This window comes from Poecilia latipinna, unplaced genomic scaffold (genome assembly GCF_001443285.1).
Source record: "Poecilia latipinna isolate Pla-1442-1.1 unplaced genomic scaffold, P_latipinna-1.0 Scaffold1755, whole genome shotgun sequence".
Lineage (NCBI taxonomy): Eukaryota > Metazoa > Chordata > Actinopteri > Cyprinodontiformes > Poeciliidae > Poecilia > Poecilia latipinna.
Window position 1 is genome coordinate 16,631 of NW_015114371.1, and position 19,433 is coordinate 36,063.

The 19,433-nt window shown below is 38.1% G+C and overlaps 2 protein-coding genes across 7 annotated transcripts; one reads left to right on the forward strand and one right to left on the reverse strand.

The window, feature by feature from the left end:
- Positions 1–1,540: 1,540 nt before the first annotated feature.
- On the reverse strand, positions 1,541–15,075 carry slc5a6b (sodium-dependent multivitamin transporter). Of its 4 annotated transcripts, XM_015060902.1 has the most exons (17): positions 14,987–15,075; positions 13,658–13,701; positions 12,465–12,921; positions 12,314–12,379; positions 11,701–11,752; positions 11,549–11,616; positions 10,981–11,135; positions 10,235–10,375; positions 8,906–9,035; positions 8,484–8,572; positions 6,411–6,523; positions 6,256–6,326; positions 6,097–6,183; positions 4,543–4,697; positions 4,361–4,467; positions 4,146–4,267; positions 1,541–2,552 (listed from the first exon to the last, which is right to left on the reverse strand). In XM_015060902.1, exons 3-17 carry the CDS (start codon positions 12,810–12,812, stop codon positions 2,412–2,414), a joined length of 1,845 nt encoding a protein of 614 aa, XP_014916388.1. In that variant the 5' UTR covers positions 12,813–12,921; positions 13,658–13,701; positions 14,987–15,075; the 3' UTR covers positions 1,541–2,411. The 4 variants fall into 4 exon arrangements, with proteins under 4 accessions (XP_014916388.1, XP_014916389.1, XP_014916390.1 ...); XM_015060903.1 differs by lacking the exon at positions 13,658–13,701; XM_015060904.1 differs by lacking the exons at positions 13,658–13,701; positions 14,987–15,075 and adding an exon at positions 13,557–13,647.
- On the forward strand, positions 14,744–19,024 carry cenpo (centromere protein O). 3 transcript variants are annotated; one of them, XM_015060907.1, is made up of 7 exons: positions 14,744–14,870; positions 14,993–15,147; positions 15,534–15,684; positions 15,777–16,048; positions 17,689–17,848; positions 18,402–18,522; positions 18,632–19,024. In XM_015060907.1, the coding sequence occupies exons 1-6, from the start codon at positions 14,849–14,851 to the stop codon at positions 18,509–18,511; spliced, it is 870 nt and encodes a 289-aa protein (XP_014916393.1). In that variant the 5' UTR covers positions 14,744–14,848; the 3' UTR covers positions 18,512–18,522; positions 18,632–19,024. The 3 variants fall into 3 exon arrangements, with proteins under 3 accessions (XP_014916393.1, XP_014916392.1, XP_014916394.1); XM_015060906.1 differs by having other exon boundaries at positions 18,402–19,024; XM_015060908.1 differs by having other exon boundaries at positions 17,767–17,848; positions 18,402–19,024.
- Positions 19,025–19,433: the final 409 nt, after the last annotated feature.

Genomic DNA, 19,433 nt, shown 5'->3' on the forward strand with positions numbered 1-19,433 from the left:
TCAGTTTATCTATTATCTCACGGAAAAGAGCAAAAAAATATTTTTCATTCATCAATTTTAAACAGGTTTCTATTTTAATAGAGTTTATTTTGGTTTTAAATAATGATGGTAATGCAGCTTTGTAAAATTTTGCAATTAGTTTATGGTTTCTTGTCATCTTTAACTGTCATATCAGCCTCTCACAGGGTTGGTGTTTATTTGAATTTCTAGATAGTCCTTACAGTGCCTTGTGCAAACTGTTGCAGAACAGCAAATAGTGGTTTTGCATATTAGTCCTGTTCTTTGTACCATCAATACACAGCATGTTTGACAAAAACACAGTTCATTTTACACAAAGTAACATTACAGCTAAATTAATATTAGGGACATTTGTCAGTTAAGTGATGCAAAAGACCTGAACACACACACACATCATCAGTAATTACATGTACACTGAAACATTTCTGGTTCGTGAGATGTGTGGAAAAGTGTTAAGATTTTAGATTAATGATAAATTCCTATCAATGACATTTGAAAACCCTATAAACAGTCTCTATTGTCAGAATGATTATTTGAACTATTTCTTCCACTGCTGGCATCTGCAGATTTTAGCTAATCATATTTAAGACTTAACATAATTTTTAATGTCAGTTTGAATTAAATTCAAGTCTTAAAAAAATCATAAATATAAGGGGTCCTGCTGGTTCATATGTTGACAACAGAAGTGAGATGATGGCAACTACTGACGCATTTGCACTTTAATGACAGACGCAAAAAGCAAGCTAGTTAGCAAAATCAGCTAGCTACCACCCGCCTCGAGTCACAGAATGCGCGCGACTCAAACCTTTGAATGACAGAAAAATCTCGTGAGAAAAAAACAACATTCATACAAGACTGAACAGTCCTGACGCAACAAAACTTAACACCTGCAATTAGCGCCAACTGATATTTCAAAGCCATAATTTTATAGACATGACTTTAAGACTTTTAGAATGCGAAGAGAAACCCTGAGCTCTGATAGAGCCACAGAAATGCCTAAAAAAGAATTAAAATAAGTTGTAAATATTTTTTCAAATTCACAATAAAAATGACAACTTTTTGTACTAAAATCTTAAGTTTATATTGCCCACATTTGTTCTGTAGTGTGGGTGAAGGGCCACTGATTGCACACCCACATTGTATGCAAACTAAAATTTAAACACATTTTGACAAAAATGTCAGTCATTCTGCTTTTGGGTTGTTGGGACTGTTCCCTGAACATAAAGAAACCTTTTACTGAAACCTTTTAGCTACATGAAGTAGAATACATTTGACTACTCTTTATGCTTTGAAACATTACTTCATAGAATTTCATTGTGTATATTTGCATTACCAATGTGAGAAAACATAGATCCCTTTACAGTGCAGTTGTGTAAAAAGGTTCAAGCAGCATAAATCAAAATGCTTAAGTCCCTTGTACTGAATGGACGTAAAGACGCAAGTCTGTTTTGTCAGTGTTCCACAAGATGTAGATTACAATGAGTATTTTTTAAGTAATAAAATATATAATAAAAAAATTAGACACTTTTTATTACAAATTTTTAATCTTATGTAGAAAATTGGTTTTACAGTCTTAATTCCAGGACACAGTCAGAGAAGTAATTGGGGTGCCAAGTCTCACAGCTTTAGTAGTAGAGATGCAACAAATAATCGGAAAAAGACTTGAATCTGCCAGTTTGTTGTGGATCGTCTCTGATCAATCACGTACTCCGAAATTAATTGAACATTTTTGGTCTATAAACACATCAACTTTACTCCACCTAGTTTTGTCAAGGATTAGGCATATATGCAACAATGCATAAATGGAAACAACCTTGCACCGTTCCTCCTTTTCTGTTGCATTGAAAACTAGCACCTTGATAAAAGAGACTCCAGCACAATTTGTTGGTGCTTGTGTTACAGTCAATAGCAAAATTGTAGAGAGTAAAAATCGTGACCAGCGGGTCAGCTTTCAAATAAAACCTGAAATCTGATGTATGATGTAGTAGTGCTTCTCAAATATTAAAATACATTTTTTTTAATGTCTAAAAAGGATCAACTTGCTCATCAGCTCATTAATCTTCGATTTTTATGTAACATCATAGTGCACTTTCACAAGTATAAAGGCAATCTATTGAAACATTCAAGCAGCTGACTGGAACGGAAACATACTGTTGAGATCTACAAAACCTTCTCCGCTGCGAATCATTCAATCACAAAAAAAAACATCAGTCTGGAGCTGCTGCTGCTGCTGCTTCTGTGGCTCAAAGTGCAAACCTGATAAAAATCCCTCACCCCGAAGGAAAGGCATCACAACGACAAACGCATTGTAATCTACATGCAAATGCAGAACTCCGCTCCAAGTGCTTTATGTTCTGAGAGATTTCCGTCCTCGAGGGTGGACGACTTCGACGTCACACCGCTGTTTCGTACTCGATAACACGGGAGTCGGCGTCAGGCAGCAAACGCTCTGTCTGCTGCTGCGATGGTGTGTGTTGCCCACTGGTGGTTCCATTGCTTTCTTTGTGTGAACGTGGCCCTTGTGGGGATGGGATCTTAGGACAACAAGGAAAAAATGACATTAAAGCGGAGAGAGAGACAGATGGAATTGATTTAGACGTTTTAAGTTTCAGAACCATGTAAGTGACTTTATTCAGTCAACACTGGTCCTGTGAAATCACATTTGCCTACAAAAGAATGTGGTGCACAGAAGAGTTAACGGTTGGAAAGGTCTTGTTGGCATGAGGAGTCTCTGCTGAGACGATGCGTTTGCTTTCTGTCTGACGTGGCACCCAATATGGTGGAGTTTCAGCTGCAGCTCTACTGCTCTTTAGTAAGTTCTCTGACGAGTATCACGCAGCAAATTAATTTCTACATCTGACCTCGGAGAAAAATTACATAGATTTCAATTTCTGGAAGGATAGGAACCCGTCCTACGTGCAGGGCTGGAACTAACAATAATTTTAATAATTATCTGTTCCATCGATTACTCTGACAATCAATCGATTAATTGGATAAATAAAATTTACCACATTCGGAAGCTTTTTCATACAATATTCGGGATGCAAATAAACAGATAATTCAATTCCTTTTTTAAATATATATATTTTATTCCCCAAGATGAAATAAGATGGTATTCCTTTACGATTGATCATTTATAGCCCTGCTTGACTTAATATCAGTGCAGTGTAAGGGCGATCTGATTCATTTATGGATAAATCAATTAATAAATGGATAACCAAAGGTCAGAACAGGAGATATTTTTAACAGAATTTGGACAGGATCAATCAATCAATCAAATTTTATTTGTATAGCACATTTCAGCAGCAAGGCATTTCAAAGTTATTTAAATAATAATAAAAAAAACAGCATGTGACATTGAGTAAACAGTAAGAAAGAGAAAGAGATTTTGGAAAAAAAAAAGATTAAAAAAGATTAAAAAAACATTAAAACCCGCACCCCTTTTCAACCTGGGGTGACGACATCCGCACCCCTGTCCTTAATCTGGGGCTCTAACCCTCTGGGACTTTAGTCAAAACGCCGTTTGACAAGGACTCCAACCTCTAGGTTTATAGTTGAAACAGCGTCAACAGGGACTCTAAACCCCGTAGGACTTTAGTTAAACATCGTTTAACTGGGACTGAAGGATGAAGATTTTTACATCTTAAATGCCAAATGTATATATTTTTCTGCACAGTTTTAGCTTATTTAATATCTGAGGCTGTTGTTCTTTAAGCAAATTAAAGTACCGATTAATCAATTATTAAAATAGTTGAGGATTATTTCAATAACCGATTAATCACAATTAATTTTCAGCTCTACTTACATGTTTTTCCTCTATGAAATGAGAGACTTGTAATTGTTTTTTACATTTTCCTACAGTCTTTACCCAGGTTGACAGAAGGCATCAGTTGCTCTAGCCATTGCTGATCTCTTTCCATCTTGATGTTTTAGCACAAAAGGTCACACTGCCTGACGAAGGTCAAATAATCAATTATAATTTCTTAATAGCAGCAACTGGTTGTTACCTAACCTCATAAATCCAAGTGAAGCACCAAGGGTGTACTTACTTTTTCCATCATTAATAGCTATTGAAAAGTTTTTGCCTGACTTGTTTGTTTTGGTCGGAAACTTTCATCTTTACTTACGGCCGGTCTCAGAGGAGTCACGCAGCAGACGTTCTTCTTCCTGTGTTCGGGCAGAAAAAAAAGCAGCTTTCCTAACAACGGATAGACTGTTCCAGGTGTCGCCTCCCCTTCTTTCATTGGGCCTTGGCACAAACACAAACGTTGCAAAGTTTAACGTGAAGAAACGTTTCACATTAAAGTGAGGCGGCATGAGTAAATGTCACAGTTTTGGATACCTGTGAGAAAGCTGACGGTCAGCCCGACGAGGATGACTATCAGGCAGCTGAAGCCGGCGTACCACATGTAGGACAGAGAGTAAAACCTGTGCAGCCCCGTGGGCCGACTGAAGAACAGAGTTGAGTTAGTCTCGAGACAAAAAGTCACTGGTAACATTCGCCGTTAACGGCCGGAGTCCAACCTCGTCACGTTGCCGATCGCCGTCTGAAAGGCGGCGGTTGTGTTGATGTGGCAGCTGGGCGGCAGCCGCTTAGCGCCAGAGCTGCGGGTGACGATGCTGCCGATGCCGACCCAGAAAGCCCCGACCAGACCTGCGCCCAGACCGGCCACCGCACCCTGGAAACAAAGGACAGACTGTCTGTGAACAACTCAATAAAGTTCTTCTATTTGTGATGACCTGGGATAATTACTGACAGGAATAAAGTCATTTAATAAGTTAAATATCATTTTACACTGATGTGCCACTGTTCAAATAAAAACCGATTTGTTTTGACTTACAAAGTAAGATTTAAGCAAACAACTGTTATTCTGAAGTTGTGTTTATGTGGCCACATAAAGAGCAACGTTAGGCCGAATTTGGCCCGCGGGCCTCGAGTTTGACACGTGATATATGGGGACACAGGAAACATGTGGAAGAAGGTCACCTGAACACATCATCCACAGTAAAACAAGGTGGTGCTGCTAAATGACTGAATAAATACACATATAAGCTCAAAAACAAAGATATTTATTGTTTTTAAACCTGTTATTCAGGTTATTCAACCATCAGGCAGGAGGAAACAGCTGATATTATGAAATATTGTTTTGCTTCTGCACGACAAAAATAAAGGCATTCTAAATTGTCAACCATTCAGCCTGTAAGTGTTTCAGGAACATCTGATCATCACTGAAAAAATCCTTTGAAAATGTGAAGTGTGGCCAATAACTTTATTGTTGGGACGTCTGTGCTGCTCAAACATGTTTAGTGTTGAGATGCCATTTTGAAATAGCTTCGCTGACAGGCTAACTCCTTTTAGCACAACTTGAAAATAACAACAGTATTTTCCAGCGTCCGAACACATTGTTTTCTCAGGCAAAAATTATCCCTCTGTGTCCCGAGAAAAGCGGCTTGTTGTTTGCGAATGTTGCGTGTGCGTCAGATTTACCGGCGTACCAGAAACGCAAAACAAAGGTTCCGGCTCCAGACTTTTGTATGTAAGCAAAAAAAAAAAATGTTATTAACCGTAAAAATGTTTAACGCCTTAAAATCTATGCAGTTAATTAATTAATTAGTTGATTAATTAGTTAATCCAAGTTCACATGTTAAAGTAGTGGCCCTAATTTAGATTAAAGTGTAATCAAGTGTTAGAATGGCCCAGTTAAAGTCCAGACTGAGAAATCAAATTGAGAATTTGTGGCAAGACTTAAAAATCAAAGCTCTCCATCCAATCAGACTTTGAGGTTTGGAGTATTTTGCAAAGAGGAATGAACAAAAATATTCAGTTCAAAGATGTGCAAAAAAACAAAATGCACACCACACTTTTCAGATTTTTTTTTTTTAAATTTAAAATAATGTATCCTTTTACACCCACTGCACAATTGTGTGTCACTTTCCATTGACCAGTTGCATAAAATACATTGCAGTTTGTTAAATTAACGTGAGGAAATGTGGGAGAGGTTAAGGTGTGCTCATATTCATATTTTTATAAGTTCACGACTAGACATGCAAAACCAAATCAAATGAATGTCGGCTTACCTTGGAGTTGGCCCACGGGAAGAACATGCCGAGGCAAAACAGGCCGAGAATGGGTCCGCCAACCATCCCGAAGATCTTTAAAGCTACCTGCAGCACAAAACATGACTGCTAATCCTCACAGAGTTACTGAGAAATAATCAGATCAAACGCTGAGCTCACCAGCAGGACCGAGTCGCCCATGAGGTGAGTCAGGTAGGCCATGGCCAGGCAGAGCAGCCCGTAGGACGTCGCTTAGGGTAGAGCCACAACATGAACCGTCAGAAACTACAACCAAAACTTCACCTTAGCGAAGTTTGAAGCCAAGAGCGGCTCACCTAAAGCTTTGGAGACCAGCGTCGCTCTCTCCTCCGACATGGAAGGGAAATGCGGCTTGATGAGATCTTCCATCGTCACGGTGGCCAGAGAGTTGAATGCAGACGAGATGGTGCTGAACGGTGAAAGCAAAACATAAACCCATGCCCGTCTTTTCTGTTATTTGCAACAATGTTAAAAGCTGTGCAAATCCACAACAACTGAACAGGTTCTCAGGTTTTATTTTTTCTTGTGTGTGTGAAGCAACGTGATCACCTGATATGGTTTTCATTGTGAAGACCGTATCAGATTACCGCTAAACGGTTTCCACTCTGGCAATACACACACACTTCCTCTGTTAACATGAGGAACACAGGAAAAACTTGGCGTTTGTGTCGTCTCGTATTACAAAGGCGACAATGTTTCGGCTTCTAATCAAAAACTTTTGTAATAAAGGAAGTCGTTAACAGACCTGTTCATGTAAATTTCTTGTAAATCAAATTTTTATTTCAGCCTGTGAATGCCACGTAATTCTGCCTTCACACAAAAGCTTCATGTTCCTCATTTTCTTTCATCATCCTTGATGATGATGCCCAGGTTGTTCAGTTTTAGTTTTAGGACTCCATGACTATTAATTATATATATTTTTTAAATATATAAATCTACATTTCAGATCGAAGCAAAACTCTTTTTGAACTTCTTGTTTAAAACTGAATGATCTGGTCCCTTACATGATAAAAGTAATTTTAAAACCTGGCATGCAGCAACGTGGTGGCTGTCAGTTCACTCGTATAAAAAAGTCAATGCATGTCTTCTTAAAGGTGCAGTATTTAACTTTTATTAAAAAAAACCAAACATCTTTTTTACATATTTGTTGAAAATATCACCATCTCGTGACTGAATGTTATGAGACAGATAATCTGTGTTAAAAAAAAAGAAAAAAATCAAGCTCCTCTGCCTTCTCCCAGTGCAAACTGGAAACAACCAATCAGAGCCAAGAGGAGGGTTTTAGCGCTGTCAATCACCCTCCATGTGGTGCTACTCATTCTCCCCTCAAATCTTGATTAAAGTCAGATTTTTTTTTCAGTCACCCTAAACCTCTTCCCTACTTCTCCAATATAATTTTTTTATTCATTTTTACACCCCCACCTGTACAAACTGCTATTGGTCTAAATGTTTTCTATTAATTTGAACAATAAATTCTTATTTTTTAGCTCTGTCTGGACTAACTGATCCAATTACTAGTGACAAACATAAAAGAAAGCCTGACAGTTTGCTAACTTTCTGTTCTAGAAAACGCCTCCTCCTTAACTGGATAACTGAAAACATTTCCTCTGAGAGTTTTTGTACTATAGTACTTTATATATTGATGTATATTGCTTTGCATTGTACAGATAATCCACATTCTAAGTGCTATCTCCTTTTGATGTAGTTTTCTTTTACATGCAACTAACTGTGACTGTAACTAGCTAAATTAAATAACTGTTCCTTTGTTTTACAATGAAACAATTTCTATGTTTTATATGTTTGTGTCTTGGTTTGATCTGTTTTAGTGTTGTGCAGCACTTCAGTGAAACACATTTCTTTCTTATGTGCTTTAGAAATAAAATAGGATTGGTCGAAATGTTAGGGTTTATTTTTCTCCAAAGGGTAAAAGTAAAGTAGGTTCTGCAGCTCTTAACAAATTTGACCTAATTGTGGGCTGTGTTAGTTTTTTTAACCGCACATAGTGTTTTACATTTTGGTCTCACAAAAGTTTCCATGAGCCTCAAGGCTGCTTCTCTGATTAAGACTCTCAGTCAAATTACGTCGGTTGCAAATTTTTACCACACTCACCTCTGCAATGGCTAAAAAGTTCAACTCTATGCTGACGATAATGTGAAAATACAAATATTTTCTAAATGCATTCTTTTTGTGTGTGTGCGTTTTCAAAACTCATCCAGACCTGGGGAAAAAAATGCAAAAACAAAGACAAATTCTAAACTTTTCAAAAGCATGCAAAGAAAAACAACTCGACATTTGCAAAGGCAAACACACGGTTGCCGATAAAGAGGCCTGATTAGAAAAATCTGCTGACACGGCGGAAAGTCCCGTACCTGAGCGCCGCGCTAAAAAGACAAGCGACAAACAGTCCGGGCAGTCCGGGCAGGCCTTCCAGCATGTCCATCACGAAGTATATCACCATCTGTTTGAGGCAAAGCTGACGTCACTACTTCCTGGAAGCTTTGGGTTTTTGCATATATGAATTTAGTCAATAGAAACCACAAAGCCAATATGACAAGATGACCTCTGTCAGTAAACAGCCTCTATATTTACGTCACATGTAATGTGAACGTTACTGTTGCACATGCAAATATCCAGGCTGTAATATTTGCATTTTTTGGCGTTTAAGAACCGTCAGGTCACATTTTTTTTGTAATTTTAGCTGACAGTCTGGAACCTTCTATACTACATTCGTGTATTTTAAAGAAAATAAATAAATAAATAAAAATGTCTGGAGGAGACGAGGAGGACTCACGGCATCTCTGGAAGAGCTGCCCAGCTTCTCGGAAAAGTCCTCTCCACAGTAACGTGCAAACATGACGAGGCCCATGATGCAGCTAAGACCCAGAGCCAGCTGAAGGGAAGGAAACACCATGTAGCACGACCTGCTCACACACACACAGTAAAGGTGGAAAATGGGGAACATTTTCACTAAAAGATCTCCCATTAAAGTTGGCTAAATCCCTCTTTGACACAAAAACACCTTGGTTCCATCTAGGATTAAAGTAAAATGCTTCCATTTCAAAGTTTTGCTGCATCTGATGACAGTGAAAGAGGAAGAGTGGAAATTTTGTTCTTTTTTAAAAGGAGAAAAAGAAAAGGAAAATAAAGGAAAGAAGACAAAAATAAAGGAGCTGTTTTTATTTGCAATCTGATGAGAGACCATGGATGAAAACTTAAGTGATCACCAGTTTTACTGGAATAAATCTGATAAAAGCAAACCAGAATTTGGTCCTGAACTGTAAACAAATACTGCAAACCCACGTGTTGGGTAATCGGAAACTGGAACCATAAAATTCATTCAGATAAACAGTGATTACAGCCTAATCTACCCATCGACTCAAGAGGTTATCTGTGTGATAAGTCCATCAGCGCCCCCTGGTGTACCAACCATTGAACCCCAATGTTTCTTGCTTCACACTTTCTGGGAAAATCTACAGTGCAAAATGTTCTAGAACATGAAAATTTCTTATTTTTCTAGAAAACTTCTGAGATTAATATAAAAGTTTCAGAGTTTTTGTAGAAAATTTTAGACTTTGCCAAATCAAAAATGTTTACATTTTTTCCATTACATTTAATGAGATTAATTAAAAAATTTCTGTGTTCCTTTTTCACAAATTTTCGATTTTCGGAGCTCAGAAATGTCCTTGTTTTTTCTAGAAAATTTCTGAAATTATTCTCAAAAAAACTTTTTGTCAGTGGAAATTTTACATCTTTTTTAAAAAATCTATCCACAACATCTGTCGGGTATAAACCCGACAGATGCTTCCACATTCTGTCCCATAAGCATTGTTTTTTGCTAATTAGGTGATTTCTGAAAGACATTTTAAATGTAAAGAGTTTTGATAAACACTGTTTCTATTGGTTCACAATCATGCACTACTTTCTATTTCATTAAAGAACATTCTGATAAAATACTTCCAGGTTTGTGGTTGTAATGTGGCAACATGTGAAAAAACCTCTACAGGAAGCTGGATATTGATGTAAAGCACTTTAGTCTTCAGATTAATTTACACACAAATATCTGATGATAATAATAATAATAATAATAATAATAATAATAATAATAATAAAAACAAAATACTTCACAGCTTCTTTTTCTGTCCGCGCGCTGAGATATCTTTGGACCTGAGCCTGGTTGACTCCGTACAGGGACAGCATGAGGAAAACCCCGCCGACCCCCAGAGTCCAAAAGGTGTGTCTCTCTGTGGGATCCGGGTTCAAGCTGAATCAGAGAAAGAAAACCGTTTTTAAACTAGGGTTTCGTTTAGGCCTGCAACTGTCGATTATTTCAGTTCATCTGACAATCAGATTTTATAGTTGTTGTTTTTTTTGGCATATTCTGCAGATTTTTCATTTAACCACTTAACCTTATTTTATACAATATTAGAAAAACATTTTTAAAATATGCACAAACAATTCACTTTGCTCAAAAATACGTCAACATGTGAAAAGCTCGGCCCTTTATGCACAATTTATCATCAATACAGCAGCGCAGGGTTGATGTGTTGATTAATTTGGATAACCAACTATTGACTGCAAAAAAAAGATGCTTATTAGATGATTTTTTTTTTTGTTTGAACCAGGTGAAGCTGAAACTATGCCACATCAGAAGTCTGGGTAGAAATTGTTGTTTTTTTTTTGTCTTAAATGCAAAATGTGTATATTTCATGTGTAGTTTCATCTTTATTACCGCCATGTGTGTGTTGTTTGTTCAGCAAACGGCCTCTTTTTTTGAGTCTGCATGCGCCAATTAACAATAAATCAATTACTAAATTAGTTGACGTGTATTTTAATAATGCTCAAGGCCTTAGCCTTCACTGAACTCACTCCAGGCCAGAGAGGCGGTTTCCCTCCTTCACTTTCCTCCAGACCTCCGACATTCCTCCGGTCCGCTCCACTCCCACAATGATGACGGCGATCTGCCCTGCGAACATCACGAGCGTCTGGAAGACGTCCGTCCAGATCACAGCCTTCAAGCCGCCCTGCGGGGAGCCGAGCGGAAACATTCGGTCAAACCCAACGGCCAGTGTGGACTGTTCTGTACAAAATTAAACCGAGTAGGAGTTACGGTTTCCGTCTTTCAACCTACAAGAGACATTTAGCTGTCGATCTGAAATGTTTACTGAATTAGATGTTTTCAGATCTCAAACAAGAGTAATTTGTTAGTATTCTGTAATCATTTTCACATATAGTCTTCCAAGAATGACGGGAGTTATTTCACGGACAAGGTCACAGCATAAAATCTCAAAAACAGACACATTTCTGGTGTTTTATAAAGACAGGAAATATTTTTTGCATAATTTGGTTAATTAACTGAAAGGAGCGACTCTCTCGACATGCTAACATCATTGCTCCAGACAGAGAGTCAGTTCTCTCAACATTCAAGTCAACTCACCAGGGTCGTGTATAAAGTGCAGACTAGTCCGGTTATCAGCACTGTGCCCCAAAGCTGAAATCCGGTAGCTGAAATTAAAACACAGCAACATCCTGAAATTCGTTTCAAACTCCGATTTAATGAATCAAATTAAAACATAAAACTTTTCTTACCTGCGTTTAGTGCGAAAGCAGGTGTGTACACACAAACACCCATGTAGATAACCTTAAATCAAGTTAAGAGACAAATCAGAAACCAGAGTGTTTTAACGAAAAAAACAAAACAATGAAATACACAAAACACGCTTTATGCTTTTTCACTGATTGAACAGATTTTACTGGATCTTGCCTGGAGATCCAGTAAAAGCTGCTTCAGCTTCTTTGCAAATAAGAATGGACTAAAAAACAGAAAATTTTGACTGTAACACCTGTAAAGACAATTTATTGACTGAGTGGGTCTGAATAAAAATGCACGCCACATTTTTCAGATTTTTTTCGGGGTGAGGGTGTGTTGGGGAGGATGGTTGCTGGTCTACCAGAGGGCAACACATGACAGGAAATCCTGAACCAAACACTTACACCTCAGAGAGTGGCTGTATCGGCTCTAAGAAGAGTTTAAAAAACCTGAACCTTAACGTTCCTAAAGTTTGAAGGATGGTTCCTGCAAACCATCCTTTGATGGAAATCACAACTGGATGTCCATTTTGGTCCATACAAGTCTCAGACAATGTTTTATTTCACCAATAAAACTTTACAGGATGGCTGACGGATATCTGAATGCACCCACCATTTGAAAGATGAACGTTAGCGTTCCACATATCCGCACTACTTTGCTGAACCGAAGCTCCAGATACTGCAAAACAAGAACAACAACGCTGACTTATTGCTCACGTACGGCTGACAAAAATAGACATTTTTTTTTTTTTTTTTTTACACACCTGGTAAGCACTGGAGAGCTTCAGCCTGTATAACAATGGAATGAAAACATGAGCAGGAATTAAAAGCCCCAGAATGTAGGCGCAGCCGATGAACCAGTACTGGGTGCCGTGAGTGTAGATCTCGGCCGGGACGCCGATGATGGCCACGGCTGATTGGAAGGAGGCGATGAGCGACAGCGAAACGGGGAGACACCGCATGCTCCTGTCAGCCATCAAGAACTCCTGTGTGGTGCGTTGGCGGCCCCCAGACAGGGCGTAGTACAGCCCGATGCCCACGGAGGCGGCCAGTAGAAGGGCGAACACGACGTAGTCCACGGCTGAAAAGTGCTTTTGATTGGACGGGTCCATCTTGGTTTGCTTCCTGGGCCGGAGAGTTCAAGTGGCTCTTTGTGTTGCTCCTTCATGCGAATCGGAAACGCTTTTCTCCGCACCCATCAGGGACAACCGTCCAGAAAGTCTAAGAAAAAAAAAAAAAGAGATTAAATATGAGAATTAAGAATATAATAATGCCAAACAAAAAGGGCACAGCAAGAAAATGGTAAAAAAGAGGAACCACCCACTGTTTTGGAAAGAATGGATATAATATATGAAGTCTATGCAATGAAAATACTGATTTTATATCTCAGATATTACTCAGAAAAATGTAAACAATATTTGAAAAAATAGAAACATTCCCTTTGTAATCAACCACCGAACATCAGTGTTGAACTCTACACATAATATTCATAATCTTGAGCTAACCCCCATATAAAATGTTATATTTTATTATTTTTCCTCCTCTTTTCTGATGTTTTTTTCAATTAGTTTGTGTCGGACCAAGAATCTCTAGAAAAAAAAACCTACATAACTACAGTTTTAAAAGGTTTCTTTAAATGTTGTATTAAAAATGGGTTTTGTTATGACTTAGTTAGCTTATCAACTCTATATGAACATTACAGTCTGTCATAGACAAGGTCACACCACATCCTTGAAACTGTTTGGAAGCTGAGAAAGCTGGAAACTTTAATTTTGTTTAACTCTAAATTAAGTAGGAGGGTCAAAAGCAACTTTATGTTTTTTAGCTACAGTATAAATATAAAACAAAATACATACAAAGACGATTTTTTTCCAAGGTACAAATCGTAAAAAGTACATTCGTCTGCTTTCTCCTAACTCCCGTAATTCTTGTTGACAAGGTTACCGGATCAAAATACCTCAAAGATAGTTTGCTTCCAAGAGCGCTCACTCGGTTATGTTTCTGAAAAACACAATATGACAAAGAATGTTTGTAACACTTTGATCAAATTTCACCCCCCCCCCCCCCCAAAATTTTAACCATTCTTAGCATTAATTTAGTCGTACCATTAACTGACTAAGAACTTATTTGCCAACTTATTAGTTTAACTTATTTACTAATATCTAACTAATTTAGAATATTTGACCGAATGGCATCACAGACTTTATGATGTAGATTTTGTTACATTGCCACAAACTTTTATTAGAGAAAAAACCAACAGGCTAATCTCTTCAAGAATACCTCAAAACCTCCCGTTTCTATTGGGTTTCCTATTCTTTGTAGGATATAATAAAAAATATAATGGAAAAATTAGCCTTGTGATATTTTTACTTTAATTAATTTAAAGTAATTTAATTAAAAAACTAAAAGTTTTCAAGTCATTTTCATTATCACACTGACTTACTTTTTTTTTTTTTTGCTTGCCAAGGAAACTTATATGTACAAAAACCACACAATAAGGTTGTGTGGATGTTAAAATATAAAAAAATGCAAAACGTTTTTCAAACTTCATGCTTAACAATATCTGTGATAGCTAAATAAATCTATGAAGCTCACCAACCAGTTAATGTTCCTAGTAAAGCTTATTATTTCAAAGTGCATTCAATATACCACAACTAACTAAAAGATTTACTTAAAACAAATACATTTGAACAGTAGAAGTAAATCAGCAAAGTGTACTCTGATTTAAAAAAAAAACAACAACAAAAAAAACGTCCAGGAAGTAAATATAATACACTTTGACTCACCTTAAATTCAAGGGAGCAAGGGACATTCAGGAACTCTAAATGTGTTAAATGCAACCTGTTTGCGCATGAGTATCAGTGCAGTGGTGACATGCTGCAGAAAGTTGAGCTCTTTGTTTTAATTTCTTCTGTTGAAAACATTTAACGCTGCGTTCACCTTTTACCTACAGCCAAGCTAAGCTTCTACTCCATGTGATGTAAAACTGTTGTCGATTCTCTTCCGGCAGTTTCTGACGTCACGACGGCGTAGCGTGCGCGCGCAACAACCGCGAAAATTAAAAACAACAATAAAAAGTACGGGATATTTTTAGTTTGAGTTGCTAATTTAGATGTAGCTGAGTAAACAAAGAAAAAGGTGGAAAAACATGGAGGGAGCGTCGATGAGAGGTAGGCCAGAACCTGCAAAGCTAACTTATTGTTAGCTTGAAATGAGTTTGCTTCTGAGACGCTAACATATTAGCCGTCGCTGAATTCATTTCAGGGTTTGTGAAAGTCTTTCTTACCTCCAGGTGTTTTGAGCCACCTGAGTCTGCTGGAAGTTCAGGCCCGGAGCCGGGGGAGCCAGGTCCCACAGCAGCCGAGTCGAGTGAAGGAGCTAAAGGCTAAAGTTGAAGCTTTGACCTCGCAGAGAGACCAGCTGAAGGCAGAGCTACAGATACACAAGGTGAAGCTTCTTCTGAGGCGCTGAGCCAACGCTGCACTCTTAAAAAACGTGTTCAGAAGTTGCACACAATTATGCTGTAATATTTTCTTGTTGCCTCTTTGATTCTGGTTTGTAGCTGCAGAATTTTGAATATACAGGATTTTGTTTAACCAGCAGGAAAAAAAAGATATTGGACCTGAAACAAAAGCGTGGATCAGTTTTTTTTTTGTCTCCTTCATACATTAATAATCTATTTTTTTTTAGAGATGGAAAATTATAATACTTTTTCAGTGAGACTCAAAGCAAAAATCACAAGTCTCAACTCCCCCAAATCCTGACCTCAGATTTAAGCCACAGTATCCTTGAGTAAATAATGTTTTGTCTATGTTTGCTTCCCCTTCTTACAGAAGCTCCAGAAACTGAGAGCACCTGTAGACAAACGGCGAGAAGACGGAGAAGACGAGGAAATGGATGTAGACTCAGGGAGCTCAGAGTTGTTCCACCTGATGGCCAGACACTCTGAGCTGACGGATCTTCTTCATGCTCATAACCTCATTGGTAATTAGAACATGTGAATTTAAATTTTTTATTATTTTTTGCTACTTAATCATTGTTATTTATTCACTGACTTTATTTGCTAATGTCGCCAGGTGGGTATGACGCCATCATAACAAACGGAGGGAAAGGCATGTGCTTCTCTCTGGCGACCGAGTACGAGGGTGTATATTTGGACACCTACAAACTGGAGCTCAACCTGAAGCCAAAAGTTAAGATCAGCCGCCACAACATCCCCCCTTTCATTGCTCTGAACAGCCTGGCTGAGCAGAGCAATTTGCAGACCGACGTGAGGGCTTTTCTGGCCACAGTCAGCCAGCATCTTAACGCGTTTGCAGGCCGCAGGCAGCAGCTGAAGCTTGTGAAGGTGATTTATTTAAAATAATATTGTACTGAATACTTTGGCTGCATGCACACCTTTTAAGCTGTGGCATAAAGTTTTTATAATTACGTCCTCTTCAAGAAAACAGTCAGTTCATTCCACCACTATGTTTCACTTGGGGCGCGGGAAGCCATCTGGATGAAAAAAAGAAAAAACAAACATGAACGCAGTATGTGCTGGGTTTTTACCTTAGAATGGCCAACTCTCTGTTATTCCTATGTCAATTTGATACAGTAGAGGCTTCCACACTTCCCATATTTGTGTCCTCTGTCACTTTTATCAGCAGTTAAAACTGTTTAATCCGTTGTTAACATGTCATAACCTGTTTTTCCGAGCCGCCTTTAAACGCAACATGAGCGCTACGACGCTCACGCTGGGTTTTCACCTGTGCGGCAGTGAAGGAGACCTGCTGCTGCTGTGCAGAGCTATGCAGGTGTGTTAGAATCATGGCAGCAAACCAGCAAAAACGCAAAGAACTTTTTACAGTTTTTCCCCCAAACTAACAGACTGTTGAGTAAAGCTGTTGGATGCAGGTAAAGTTAGCTAAAAGATGACTAACTAGCTAATATCAATACCTTAAGCTTGTTAATAAGCATAGACAACAACTGATGTTGTTGTCTATATTCAGCTACAATTCATTTTGCCCCCCAAAAAGTTGATCCCCCCTCACCCCCTCCCACTTGTTCTTCTGGAGCTGGGGCTGAGTATAACAGGGAGTCTCTAAGAATCCCCCCCACGCCCTTCGCTGACACACATCGTTCAACACCAGACAGCTATTTGTAAGCCATAGGGGGGGGCCCAGGAGAAAAAGTTTGGGAACCACTGCTCTAGTCTAATCCAAAAGTGTTCAAAGTGAGGATCGGGGGCCATTAGAGCAAAACTACAACTTTCAATTCTAAGTCTTAGTTTTTAAAATTTTGATATTGTTGATGATTTTGGCCCACATGAGAAAAGGTCTTATAGTCTGCCCTAATCAGACTGTAAGAATAGAATAGAAATCTAGCCACTGAGCTGATGGTGAAAGTCACCTTAAAGGAATAAAAGTAAAGCTACAAAATTGCATGAACACAAAAAGAATAACAATATACTTAATTAAAAAGACACTAGACGCAACAGCAGCAAGCCAAAAGGGAATTGGTAACATTGAAAGTTAAGAAGAATATAAAAAATAAAACCCTGTAGAGTAAGGATAAATGTATTACATTCCAGAATAAGATTAATATTGGAATGAATTGGATTATTTATATTTCAGAAAAGGCCTCCGTCCTGCTTCCTCACCCAGACGTGAAGAATACAGGGAATTATTTCATGTTGAACACAACTAGCATTTGTTAGAAATTGTTCACACTATCTTAGTTTTGTGCTTGGCAACCCTAAGTTGACCAAATGTTGGTCAAATAGAGCACTTATTTATTTATCAGTGTTCACACGTAGGTATTTTGATCTTAACCACTAACAGATTTGTCATGGTTTCCTTTTCTAACATACAAAAACCTGTTTGTTTGTTTTATAGTGGTGCATACACCTTCAAGACCCATTGAAGAGTCTTAGTTACAATAATAGAAGAGCTGGAACTTCTGGTTCTGAATGAATATGCTGATATTTTCCTCTTGCTTGTGCTGCAGGAGCAACACAAGTCCGTTGAAGTGATGGAAAGCAATCTGTTGTGTTCGATACTGGTGCTGATGTTCACTGTGCCCAAGGACAAGACGCCCTTGCTCTGCACGTTGGAGTACACCGACCACACCAGGTATCTTCCCACTCGAGTCCATCTCAACTGCCAAGGTAAGGTTATTGTACACTGTGATGAACATCCCATTGTGTTAAATATATCTCCTTTAGTTGTGACGTAATTATCGAGGGGTGCAGAGTGGACTTGAACCAGAAGACCTGAGTGGGCTGGATGGATGATATGACAACATATCTTTGATGTATTTTGGTGCTGAGTCATTCAGTGATTTTTATAAACTACCAAAAATGTTTTCATGCCTATTCTCTGCACTACAGGGAGCCAGTGGAAGGACTTAAGAACTGTTTTCGTAGTTTTAGTGAGATCTCAAGATCTTGCTGGAACATTAGTCCTTTAATCCTTCAGGTGATAGAAGACTGACTTTGTAATTGTCTTTATGTGTCCGTGAATGTTCAGGTCTGAATTCATGGCTACACCCAGAGTTCAGACCTAATGAGTAGTTTGTAATATGTTTTTAAATCTAAAATACCCTGATATTTTAGTTTTATTACTATACTACACATAATGTTTTCTATTCTCTTACTAAGACTAAAGTAAATTATTTTGTAAGCTTACTGTAAAGTCTTTTATACATGTGTGCTTTTTCAGACAAACTGCTTCCCGACTCTCCGAACTGGAAGAAAAACTGCAGCCTACTGAAGGAGGTTCCTGTGCACAGAGCTTTAACGGCCATAAAGAAAGCTAGCGATATTGTTTAATTTATTCTCCAGTATGTAAAATATAACTGTTTGATGTACATAATATAGGAGTTTGCTCAAAATTGTAAAAATCTACTTTTTTGAACCTTTCAGCATGTCACAATGTTTTTCCCTCATCAGAAACTCTCTGTCACGCTGACCTCCGTGATCTGAATTTTACCATCAACGATCTCTTCTCTGTGATTGTTTCTGTCGTAGAAGCATTCAGCATGTGCAGCTGTGCTGTTTATCCAACGCTTTTAGTTTATGCTGGAGCTGTGGCGCCCCCTTCTGGTTCAGGACTCTTATCTCAATTCTCCCTTCAGCACAAGTCCACTCCATAATTGTTCCATCATCTCCAAGAACTGAAAGAAGAAAACAGTTTCCATTTTTCCTAGTTTTGCTAAGAAGTAAATGTTTTCTTTCTTGATTGTGTGCAGTTTTCATGAAACAAGCAAATCTGCTGCTGTGGTTGCATTTACTTTGGCTTTTCAATAGCCCATTCACAGTGGGCATGTGCTGTCCACCTCTTTGTGTTTACATGGGGACATTACACTGTGTCTTTGGGAAGAAATGAACACATCCAGTTAATAAATACACAATGTTTTTTTTTTTTTTTCAGATTAACACATGAATTGAGCATAAATAAAGTGTCACTCCTCAGTATTTAATTTAACTAGTGAATTATTTGTATCAATGTTTAATTAGTTTTCTTCTACAGATTTACTCTACCTGGTCTAATCTATGAAACATTTTCCATTATGTGTATAACAAAACTGGGGAGCCATTCATTTATTGTTTATGTCAACTTAACCCTTGTCCTTAAAGATTGTCTGAAAGGTTTATTTGATTTCAGATTGTAAAAAAATAGCACAAGGAAATGTTTTGATTTATTCATATTAACACTTCCTGAAAGTGAAAATAAAAATAGTACATTATATAT